The sequence below is a fragment of the Somniosus microcephalus genome, chromosome 13, assembly GCF_052327205.1.
Source record: "Somniosus microcephalus isolate GS21.2 chromosome 13, FLI_Smic_1.0, whole genome shotgun sequence".
In the NCBI taxonomy this organism is placed as follows: domain Eukaryota; kingdom Metazoa; phylum Chordata; class Chondrichthyes; order Squaliformes; family Somniosidae; genus Somniosus; species Somniosus microcephalus.
In genome coordinates, this window is record NC_140999.1 from 92,041,362 (window position 1) to 92,053,861 (window position 12,500).

Sequence of the window (12,500 nt, forward strand, 5' to 3'; positions counted from 1 at the left end):
CTGATTAGGTGGGATCGAGGATGCACATCATTCAAATAATGAACACAAAGCAGGTAGCCTTGCTTCATCCTTCATTCAACAATCTCCACCCATCATAGCAATCCGGTTCTGTCGGAGAGGGAGAATTTAGTGAAAGCCAAAAACACCAGCTGACACACAATCTGTAAAAGACGTTACCACATGTAACAATCAAACTTGGGCCGTAATACTTGGTAAACTTGGCCACTTTGAGAAATAAACAAAGATGGAGCACCCCAGACACTCAACTTTTTTTTTTAAAGCACTGATTCCGAGTAAATTATTCATGTAGTGACATAGCAATTCTATTAAAACAAGTTGAATTGTTCTTAAAATGTTATATTTCAATTCCTCATCCTTTGAGTATAGTCTAGCCTCAACATATAAATAAATATTCAGAGTTGAGGGAGAAGCAGGGATTCTTCCTTTTAAGTGATAGGCATCATATAGTAATGTACTTCCTTCACTGCTCCAAAAGACTGCAAGTTTCATTCTAGAAGTGTTCCTCAAATTTTTTTTTGGAGAGAGACACCAGCAGTCAGACCAAGGTGATAGAACAAGGCATTTAAATGCACTCAAAAAGGAAGTTATATTTTGTGTCAGGTCACATCAAGATTGAGCTTTGTATTTGAAGAATGAGGAAGAGCACACATTACATTTTTCTTCATTCCTTCAGCTGTGCACATACAAATGAATTGTGCCACAACATTGTCATTTTGAGCTGTCATAACAAGATGGTAACCTTCCGTGTAGCTAAGGAATAATGAGATACATTCCACAACTCATTTAGCTAGATACTGTTGTAATGTTTACTTCATGTTTTGTTAAAAATAAAACTGTGTAGAATGATGAATGCTTTTAGTTCTGTCTATATAGAATACATGCACTTTATTTCCATTATCTACAGGAATTGTTATAGGAACCCTGACTGACTCTTAACACCAGAAAATCCAATGTCCAAGGTTGAAGAAGTCACAACAGAACACTGGAATGTTGAGATACTGGGTTTTTAACCTTGACCATGAGAATATTGCTGGCAGTGGGAATGTTGATGGGGCAAATTTAGCAAATTCATTTGCTCTTTTGGTCTTTTTTTCTGCTGGTCAGCATCGGTTAGACTTCTTTCTGAATGTGAATAGTCTTCAATTTGAGGAAATTGATCTTGCATGAGGTTTAATCTTGTCCGCGTTGATCATAAAATGGGTTCAACCATTTTCCTTTTGCAGCATGTTTGATGTCGGAGGGCAACGAGACGAGCGCAGGAAATGGATTCAGTGTTTCAATGGTAAGAGCTGGAAGTGAAGTATTTTACGGCAGCATATTCCTTGTAAGAAGAGTATTCCACATATGGGAAGATTCTTTGATCATGTACATCCATCATTTTGGGGACAGGAAGACTGGCCACAATCCAAGGAGAAAGAGTGCATAATTCTCAAAATTAATGTTGCTAGTTCCAAGTAGCCAGCTCACCTAGCTTAGTTGGGTAGGTTTCACCAGATGTCAGTTGGGCTTTTGCCTGGTGCACAGTTCCATCTGTTGGGAATTGAGAGACTGCTGCAGACCCGTCTCATCCTGCTTAAATAACTTCTCAAATCCTAGAGCCAGATTGATGGAGCTTGAAGAAGCATAGCTGTTCCCAGCTCTGGAATAATGTGCGTTGGCAAGCAGAATAACACACCTGGTGTCTGCAGCGTCACGCTCTTTGCAGTTTCACTCTGCATTTATTTAGCGAATGACATTGTAAATGTCGAAGATAGGAGAATCCCCTGTTGATGGTGTGTTTGCTGGAGGTTACCACAGGAGCTAGTATCTAAACTGGACACTGATTATGGGTGGCCCAAAACAGTCGAACCTAATCCTGTCCGCACCCAATATCCACATCTGCATTTCCAGTGAAATTGTGGGCATGGCATTTAGGGCTGAGAACTCTGGCCAATTTACGCCACTAACTCAGGTGGCACTGACGCCAATTTGCGCCACCTTACTGCTGCCGGTATTGAATTCGGTTAATACAGCGCAAGCTGGGCATTTTTACCTTCGACCTGCTGACTGGATAAATCTGCTAAGCCATTGGGAAAGCTTATCTATTTTTTTTATATGCCCATCTTATGTTATATGCCACAGCTGCTTGTTTCTGTGGGTTTTTTTTTTAATACTGTTCCTTTTTGAGATTTATTTTGTTGTGTTATATTGCTTCAGAGGTAGTTAAAGTTGTACAGTCAATGTTTTTGGGAGTTTAATCTGTGATTACAGGTCCCACTATTTACATCAGGGAGCTCTATAAAATGAAACTAGAATGAAGAGCAGTGAGGAGCAAGGATTTCCTGAAAGATAGAAAAATCAGGTCAAGCAAGGGACAGACCAGAAGAAAAATAGATGCATGCAAGAGAGAAGCAAGCTGGCAAAAAAAATGTGGCAGGGAAGAAAGTGAGTGAATGTCAGCTAGTAGGCTGAACAGGACAGGATCGGGACATGCATAATGGTGTTACAAAATAGAGACCTGTAATGTACTGTGTGTAAATTACACAAGTAGTTACTTGCATTGTAAACCATTTTAAATTGAGCCATAAATTTGAAACAATTACCAATTCTGTATTAGTGTTAGGCTACAGTCTCCCATGACAGCTCGCCTGTCTATCTGACATCATCATGGATGAACCAGAATGTCCTCCAATTGTTGGGCAGACAAAAGCCATCATTTTCAGCCCCTACCAAAAACTCCATTCCCTTGCCACAGACTCGATCACCATTTTTTAAAATTCACTTTAATGACGTTGGTGTGGGACTGTCGTCACATATAGGCCAAACCAGGTAAGGAAGGCAGGTTTCCTTTCCTAAAGGCCTTTTGCAAATTTGGCTTCCTGCTCATCCTAGAATTGAACTTCAATTGCCATATCTTGTCTGTCAGCCAAATAGCTTATTTACACCTTCACAATATCACCAGTCTCTGCCTCTGCCTACCGCCACCAAAACCCTTATCCACTCTTTTATCACCTCCTAGACTCAATTGCTCCAACACAGACCTTGCTTGCTTCCCAACCACCAACTTCCATACACTCCCAACACAACCAAAATTCTGCTACCTGCATCCAGTCCCACACAAAGTATCACTTCCACATTACATCATCCTCATTGATCTACACTGACTCCCTATCCCCAGTGTATCACATTTATAATCCTCGTCTTCATCCGTAGATTTGTGTATATCCTTGTACCCTTCTTCTACAACCTCCTGAAGTATTGCACCTCCTCCTGTGTCCTTCAGGACTTGGGTTCTGGCTTTCTGTGCACCTATCTCCAATCCATCATGGCTAACAGAGCCTTCAGCTGTCCTGGTTCTATTCTCTGCAGTTCCTTCCCTGAACCCTACAACCTCAGCCTTTACCTGCAAAGCATCCCATCAAGCAGTATTTGGTCACCTCTCCTAACTGTCTCATTAAGGCTCAGCACCCATTTCTTTCTTCCTTTGTGAAGTCTCTTGAGAAATTTCACCACCCTTAAAGATGTTCTATAAATATAAGCTCATTCCTATCCTACTCCAACCCACACAGCCTAGCATCCAACTGCATCTTGAACTCCCCTAATGTCTTTTATTCCATCACCTTACTTGATAGATTATTCCAATTGCTCAAGACCCTAAACTTCCCCAAAATCTGTTTTAAATTTACCATTCACTGATTTGCATTTGTCCAATTACCTAGCTTCCCTTGAAGTAGTACTCTCAGTTCACCTTATCTGAGCATTCAGTTATTTACTCAGCTTGATGAAGCGTCCTTCCCCACCCTTTACGGCTACCTCTTTAGACTGTAGAACTGAAGTTCTGTAATATTTCCTTGGAGCTCATCCCCTTTATACTTGGAATCAATCATGCTCTCTGCACCCACTGGCATGAGTATGTCTCTTTTGAAATATGCCAATTAAAAAGGCACTCACATTTGTGGTCTGACCAGTACATTGTAAATCCTCAGCGTAATCTGTACTCCACTGGTATGTATTCCAGTATTCAATTTATTTTTTTAATTGCTTCTCCATATTGCCATGAAAGGGACCTTTGAAAGGTCCCGGTGCCAGTTTTATTCCCTTCATTGTACACGATTGATCATTCTTTCTCCCGTTGTAAAATTTGTCACGACTGAGTCATTTTTCATTTGTGTGTCCATTTGCATAGCTAATCTTAATACTTATGCAAAATGTTAATACTAACCTCAATTCCAACTGCATGTCTTGTGTAGAGCCTGTGACCCCTAAGCATAAAGTTACACTTTTCTAATTGCCTCAAATAACTGTGGTTGACTGAAATTTGTACAGGTAGAGAAGATAATTGGTGGCCCTATTGTTTTTTCACCCAATATACTATATATCCCTACAAATAACATTTATGGCATAAATGCATATAAAATTCAAAAATTTTGAAAACTTTAACCATACAGTGAACTTTAACCATAGATCTTACCATACAGTCAGAAACCTTTGCCTCCATGCTTCCCTCTCTCAACATTGTCTTCTGATCCTTTCCCAGAGCTTCTATTTACCTGCCTTTTTACCATGTTAATTCTGTGCCCCTCAGTCTTGCTCTTATGATCTCTCCATGTGCATTTTCTTACCTTCCTTTTGGGTGTCTCTGAACAGGCAGACTTCTCCTCACTACATCAAAGGTCTGTGGTATCCCATTGACTCTACTTGAAATTCATCTACTTTACTTCAAATGACTTAAGTTGCTTTACTTGTCACACTGATAGTGCAACACATTTTAGCACTATTAATGTTGTGATCGCCAAAACTGTTCTTTCTGAACACGTATATTGCTAAACAATCACCACTGACTCCTGGTTAATATTGTCTTGAGTAAATTTGTCATTATTTCAGACCAAATAATAGAAACTTGATTTCTGTGACTCTTTCTAATTTATTTACCTCTGATCCTTTACTTGCTGGGTTTTTTTCTCCAGACGTCACTGCTATCATATTTGTGGTGGCTAGCAGTAGCTACAATATGGTTATACGAGAGGACAATCAGACCAATCGCCTCCAAGAAGCTCTCAATCTGTTCAAAAGCATCTGGAACAACAGGTAAATTTATAACTGCTGTAATATTTATATTTACACTGCAACATCGGAACAAGAGCCCGTTATTTCAGTTGGATCATTGCTGATCTGTACCTCAACTCCATTTACCTGCCTTTGTTCCATATCCCTTGGTACCCTTACCTAACAAAAAATCTTATCGATCTCAGTGTTAAAATTTCCAATTGACCCAGCATCACAGCCTTTTGGGGGCGGGGGGGAGAGAAAGAAAGAGTTCCAGATTTTTGCTACCGTGTGTTTAAAAAGTGTGTCCTGATTTCATTCATAAATGGAATAGCTGTAATTTTTAGATTATGCACTGAAAGCAATCTCTAAGTTAAAATTAAGTCAAGAAAATTGCCTACCATTTTGTTGAACTAATGTCATTTACCATGTCTGTCAGAGTGCCAGGTGAGAGCGCTGAATCGGAGAGCTATGATTTACAGATAGAGATCTCCTGTTTTTCTTTGCAGTATGTTGCTGCTCCTTATTTAGTCTCTTGGAGGCCAGTTGGTATAGAGACCTTAATCTGCCACTGTTATCAAATGGCAGCTCAAAATCCAGGCCTGAGATGTCGTCCGAGGTGCCGAGTTCACATCCCTTACATTGGCGGGTGCTGGCAATGGCAGGACTACTGTACAGGTCCACCTGTGGCAAAAATGCCATATTTTTTGTACCTGATTTATGGACAATTCTCTATTGTGTTTCTAGTTTTAAAACGGGTTCTTTTGATAAAGTTCTGTGGAATTGATTTCTATTCTTTTGGCTGTGCATGAAAAATATCAAAGCCAGTCAAGTTAATAGTGTTGATCCCAACTGACATGGGTATCTGTGAAAATGGCGAGCGCACACGAGTGCTAGAAACAATGTACATCGCAGATTATTAAGTGATTGCATAATTTATTCAGGATAGCATTAGCATTGATGGAAATTGTCAGTAGTCGTCGGAATCTTCAAGTGGCGTGGGAGAGGAGGCAAGTATATTGGAAGTGAAGCAAGAGGGGGTAAAGAAATGTTTTCACAAAATTGGTAGTAACTGAAGCAATCCTGAGCTGAGTGAATTATGAGAAAAGTGAGCGAATGGCTGCAGTTTCACAAGAAAAAAACAAACTCTTCGATCAGCCAAAATCAGCATGCATGTTGGAAATTGGAGTGTTCTTTTATGTGGAATATATTGGTCACCGAATGGAGCTTCTTTTTTAAACTAGGTGGCTGCGGACCATTTCTGTAATTCTCTTCCTCAATAAGCAGGATTTGCTGGCAGAGAAAGTGCTGGCAGGAAAATCTAAAATCGAGGACTACTTTCCTGAGTTTGCTCGTTACACTACACCTGATGATGGTGAGCACTTTTCTTCTAAAGCGAGAGATGCTTCGTGTGTTGGTTACAGTTCCTTGTCCAGAAGTGGTGCACAGACTTGTGATTTTCCACACATTTGAGATTCATTTTCAGCAGCACTAAGTAGAAGCCAGGAGCTTCCCCACGGAAAGAATGGCTACAAAGGTGTAGTTACCAACCTTCTAATTAAGGGTTGGTGCTGTGTGTTGTTGGCTAGGTGGGGAAAAGAACAAAAACTACTCCCGCATCTCTATCTCCCCTCCCATCCCCCCAAAGAAACAAACATGAGACAAGGTATGGATAAATAAAACTAACTTTGTCTTTTTCTCCCTCCTTTCCTCTCCTATTTCTCTTCTCCATTCCCCTTTTCTGTCCTGCTCTGAATGTGCTGACATAAGCTATTGAACCATGCAGCATAAAACAATTTTGATGGACTCCAGTTTCAGTAAAATGTGCTGAATATTCATTTTACTTTTTCTAACCATCAGAAATCGTCAAACATAAAAGATTTCTTTCTTAATTCAAAAAGAATAACGTTGCTTTCAGCCAGGGCTGCCATTTTGAGTGTGGGTTAGGGATTTTTTCTTCTGTTAAAAATATATATATATATGGGCAAGGGATGCAATATACCTTTGTTTAAAATAAGTAAGTATTGAGAGTAGGCAGCAGAGGGGATAAGAATACGAGCTTACACCTCGGCAGGCAGTTCACAGCCTTGAGTCACACCTTGTTCTAAAACTCACTGTTCTGGATGAACAATTCCTAAGCAACATCGGGTGACTTGCATTGAACCTATTAACTCTAAGACTACTGTGACCTGATTCTTGTGTGTCATATGCTACTACACCAGTAGGTGACAATATTGCAAGACGTGTACTTAATTCTCACTGGAATATAAATAGTTCTATTTCTTATCAGTATAAACTTGCACGACATAAATATTCACTTTTTCCAGTGCATTAGTATTCCAGTTCAAACAAATAGGGTAATTTTGACTTTGGGAGATTGTGTAAAAGGGGTGATAGCGAATCAGCTGCCTGTTGTACATCTCTCCAGATTCGTGGAAATGGAAATCGAGAGAGATGTATAACGTGCAGCTGACTCAATACTGACTTCTGTATTAATCTTTTTCACTCATTTCTTATTAAATGTTCTAAACCTTCTGCCGAATCACACCTAATGTAAGCCTGCAGTATCTACACATCCTCCTTTACTGTAGCCCTCTTTGCTAACTATCCCATGATGTTCTTTATATTATAATTTAACTGCTTGGAATAGTTACAGTATCCTACACTCTTAGCTACATTAGTGACCCATGAGCAGCCCCACGGTATGCTTGTAACTGAATGGAATGACTTGACCCATTGGTTAGTTCTAAACATGTGGCTCCATGAATCACTTCCCCATCCAAGGACAATAGCAGAAATCAATCCAAATATATCAAGGCCTTGCTGAACAAAGCTATATCTTTGCCTTGTCCTGAGGTGTGTACATCAGCCATCCTGGGGTTCTGTATTCTATGCATCCTGAGCTGTGACGTGGAAAGAATCTGATAAATAATCCGTTAAAGACCAAAATATTTCATTTTTGTCACAGTACTATTCAGTCTCCCATGGTGTTGCACAGACCAAGTGAAGCTGGGTTAGGAGGCTGGCGGGTAGTTGGACCAGAGCACCCAGGACATAGTTCAGTCCCCGCTTAGAAATCATGTATTTGTCCTTATATTTTTATATAATACTTTAATTTATGATATTGCTTGTAATTAAATTGCAAAACTTATCACAGTTTGGAAGCAGAGAAGTTGAGTTGTTTGGAGCATAGGAATTTCCCTGTGGTTCAAGCTGAGAAGCTGGGCAATGTAATACTGAGGTGCTTTATTTCTACCAGTGGCTGGAGGGGGTAATTACAACATGATTGGCAGTCTCCACTATAAATGTGGACAAAGGAATTTATAGTGGTGAGGGGGGAAGAGAGTTAACACAAAAGTGTGACAGAAATGTGACAATTCATAGACAGAAAGTGCACGCAGACATAAGATTTTTAATATAAATGATCTTCCTCAGTCTTCAAACATAATTCAACCTCTGCATTGTACGGTCCCAGTCAGAATTTACCAATCCTCCTTCTGACTTGGTGATACTTGGAGCTACTTTGGAAATCGTGTATCCTCTTGCAGTTTCATGACTGTTTGCTCTGGTCGAGAAATGAGGTGCTATCGCAACAATGCCTGTATACAACAGGATGTGAAGGAATATGCCCTGATCATAAAGTGATCACGATACAGGTTTGTAAAAGTAACTGCCCATTGGTGATTACAACAAATGCCTGCAAGGTCGAACATCTTTCAAAGAATGAGATTGTCTACCAGATTATGATTTTTGTTCCCCAGCAAGGTACTTGTTGATGGTGCATTTCTGGGTGAGAAAAGCTCACCATTTTCATGCACAAGTATTGAGTGTAGTTTTAATTTTAGCCACTTTTACATCAACTCACGGTTGACAGAAAGTATGCAGTTCTCCAGCCACTGACAATACTGCAGTTTAAAGCAAATGACCTGCGTTGTCCTGATGATGCCAGAGATTCACATTTTTGTGGGTAACTTGTGGCCTACCCATCAATCAAAGATCTCTAGCCTTCAACAACAACTTGCATTTATATGGGCCTTGATTTGGAGCAGTGGTGGAAGAACAGGGGAGAGTGGTACACAAAGATTGTGGGTCACTTGAGCATCGCCCTTCCAGAACCCCTCCTTAAATGTAAAAATGACTAGCAGTCTGCTCTGCTGCATTGAAAACCAGGTTCTTGAATGCTAAACGGCTGTTAATTATGCACCTTAATTGCCGATGTGTACATAAATGTTGCAAAGTGTTGATACAACTACAGTAGCCTGCCTTCGTGCCATTTGGGATAATTAAAGTTGTTGGAAGTGCTAAAATCTGTTGTCTGTGTAGGTAGGGTAGACTAGCTCACACTGGGAATACAGGAAACTTTGTGATATCCGGCACCGACGGGACCGAGCTGTTGCCGTCCCATCAAAACTGCCGGACAAACCAGCGCTAATGTTGAAGGAGCTTTTGAGCTCCGTATCTGGCAACAAACCCTGTTGGCTGTACCTTGCAAGCGTCTCTGTAGCTTAGCAACAGCTTCAGCGAGACCTTGCAGAGCCTGACTGGTGGGGAAAAAAAAGCAACGAAAAGAAAAAAAAACGAACGAAACGGCTCCTGATTTTTGCAGGTGGATCGAGCATTCCGGACAGTTAACCTCCGGATAAACCAAAGTTTCCTGTACCTCCAAATTTCAACAATACTGTATGCTTTGCAGTGGTGTGTAACTTATAATAAAGAAAGAAAACTTTAATATAATGCAACTAAGTTTAGTTGGTACTGAAGTCTAACCCCTCTTTGTTTTGGCATAATTTACTAACTTATTTATAACAGCATCACCAGAGCCTGATGAAGATCCAAGGGTCACAAGGGCCAAGTACTTCATAAGAGATGAGTTCCTGGTAAGTATGCCTGCATCTATATTTTTAAAATCTCTGGAATTATATGCAGTATAATTTCTTGTATTTTTTTTATGGTTATGATCAAATTTTAAATTTGAATCCCCATGATTAAGCCCTTCATGGACTCTGTTCTAACTATCTCTCTAACCTTCTCCGGCCCTACAACTACCCCATCTCTCCCCTACTTTCCATTCTTCTGATGCTAGCCTCTTGTACATCACCACGCCCCACCATTGGCGGCCGTGCCTTCAGCTGCCTTGGCCCATGCTCTGGAAATAGCTCCCTAAACCTCTCCTCCTTTAAGACCCTATTTAAAATACACTTCTTTGATCAAGATTTTGATCACCCCTCCGAGTAGCTCCTTTGGCTTTGCATCCATTTTTTTGTTGCTGTCTCTGTGAAGTGCTTTGGAACATTTTTTCTGTTATAGGTGGTTAGTAAATGCAAGTTGTTACCCATATAAAAACACAATAGAATGGTAACTATCACTGCCTGAATGGTTTGAAATGAATGTGAGGGTACCCCGCTGAGGATGGGCCTGTTATTTGTACGAACACACTGGAGAACAGCGAGGCTGATCCCCAGTGTTTGACGAACGGGCAATGAGAAACAGCTTGATAAACTAGGAGTTTTCGTCCACAGGTATGCTTCAGGTGGGATCTTGTACAGGTATGCAAGATGGCTAATCAGATACAAAAAGTAAACCCGAAACAACACTTTAGAAGTCTTAAAGGCCAAGGTCAGAGCAACAGAACATTCAGGAGGGAATTTCTAGCTGGAGGAGATTGCAAGGCCATAGAGGGACTTATAGTTGAGGACAAGTGTTTTGAATTAAATGCTTCAAGAGGCAGAGAGCCAGTGTACATCAGTGAGAACAGGGGTGATGGGTGAACAACGCGTAGTGTGGGACAGGACTCTTGCAGTTTTGGGCAAGGTGGAGTCTGTGGAGGATGGGAGACGAAGAAGGTGAGTCTTATACTCTGGAGGTCACAAAGGTACAGATAAAGAATTCATTGGAGGGATTGATGGAGAAGCAGGCAATGATTTAGAGGTGGAAGTAAATGCTCTTGGTGATTGCCCGCACTAGTTATGTTTAAAACATTAAAGGAACTATCCTGTTAATATAGCAGTTTTCCTTCATTTGTTTAAATTCCACAAAGAAATGAACAGGTCATTATTAAATTGGGAGATAAAACTCTAGCACCCCATCTGTTTAAGTGTTTGGCACCATACAGCAACCATGTTGATCGAGGGATGCTTCCCCAACCCTTCCCACATGGATCTCAAATAAAACCATAGGTCCAGATAAGATTTATTTTTGAGTGTTACTCCACATACAGGTCCTGGATTGTTTGTTCACCAGCAGCTGACCCAGATTAGTATGATGGTGGCTCAACATCCTGAACCATCTGGAATCGCTTCCAATTTATGGACAAGATAATGCAGACCATAGAACTGCTCCAATAGTGGCAGAAACTATAGAAAATTCCCATTTTATGGAAAGCCACCTTTGGAGCAAGTGGAGGCAATGCTGAAGCATTTCAAGAAACTTGTGGAGGGCCTCGAATAAATCCCTAGAAGGTTCCTTAAATGGCTCCTCCTGCTACACATGTAGTCAGGTGCCTGCTTTTTAAGAGTACCTTCCAGAGGATGCTCCACACCAAGGTTCAGTAAAACTAGACAAGAACAACCAGAAAAGTTCAAGTTGGATGTTTCTTATCGCTGAAAGTGTTTAAAATGTGATACTTAATTTTCATTGTCTATTTTCCTATGTATTTACTCACAAAGGAATTAATAAGCGTGGGATTATTTGAGACAGCAGTTTTCAAGCTGTTGTGTGTGGAGAGCTTCCTGCAAATATTGGCGTACTTCTGGATACCCCACTTCCAACCTGCTAAAAGACAATTTCAGCTGCCAAAAGAAACTGTACTAATACAGAAAACACAATGAACAGAAACAAATAAGAGACAAAAAAAATACAATTCTCCACATGTTGCTTGTAACTTGTTTTATGTCTGACCTGGGACAAAGGGGATTTCAGTCAAATGACCTTGCACACGCCCCCAAGATCCACTGATGGAGCCCAGTTTAAAAAGGAATGGTTTAAGGGGAGCTGTGGGATTGTACTGGTGCATATCAGAGCAATACACATTTATAAGGCTGCTGTATGATGAAGTATTTACCTACAGCATGACGATGCTTACATTAAAAATTAAAAGAATGGATAGTTTATACCAGCGGAGTGGTGTTTGTAGCAAATTGTTTTGCCAAGCGAGACTGTGTTGAAATGGCTAGGTGCAACTTATTTGAACTGTCTTAATCTTGTTTGTAAAGAAGGTTAGCCATTTTCATCCTTTGCCTTACAGAGAATCAGCACAGCAAGCGGCGATGGAAGGCACTACTGCTACCCTCATTTCACGTGTGCAGTGGATACCGAGAATATCCGCAGGGTGTTCAATGACTGTCGGGACATTATTCAACGTATGCACCTTCGTCAGTATGAGTTATTGTGATGGCGAGCACTTGTCTCTGTGTCTTAGACTCTTTATTCCTCATTTAACTTGCCCACACAGGGTG

General features: G+C 40.6%; 1 protein-coding gene across 1 annotated transcript in view; it reads left to right on the plus strand.

The window, feature by feature from the left end:
* Positions 1-936: 936 nt before the first annotated feature.
* Positions 937-12,500, plus strand: part of LOC147108483 (guanine nucleotide-binding protein G(s) subunit alpha) — a 13,253-nt gene continuing 1,689 nt past the window's right edge. Inside the window, exons 1-5 of the mRNA XM_086005134.1 lie at positions 937-1,303; positions 4,968-5,088; positions 6,291-6,421; positions 9,856-9,923; positions 12,290-12,500. The exon at positions 12,290-12,500 is cut by the window's right edge and continues 1,689 nt beyond it. Of these exons, the coding sequence (XP_085861260.1) occupies positions 1,246-1,303; positions 4,968-5,088; positions 6,291-6,421; positions 9,856-9,923; positions 12,290-12,436 (525 nt within the window). The 5' untranslated portion in view covers positions 937-1,245 and the 3' untranslated portion in view covers positions 12,437-12,500. The remainder of the gene's footprint in view (positions 1,304-4,967; positions 5,089-6,290; positions 6,422-9,855; positions 9,924-12,289) is intronic.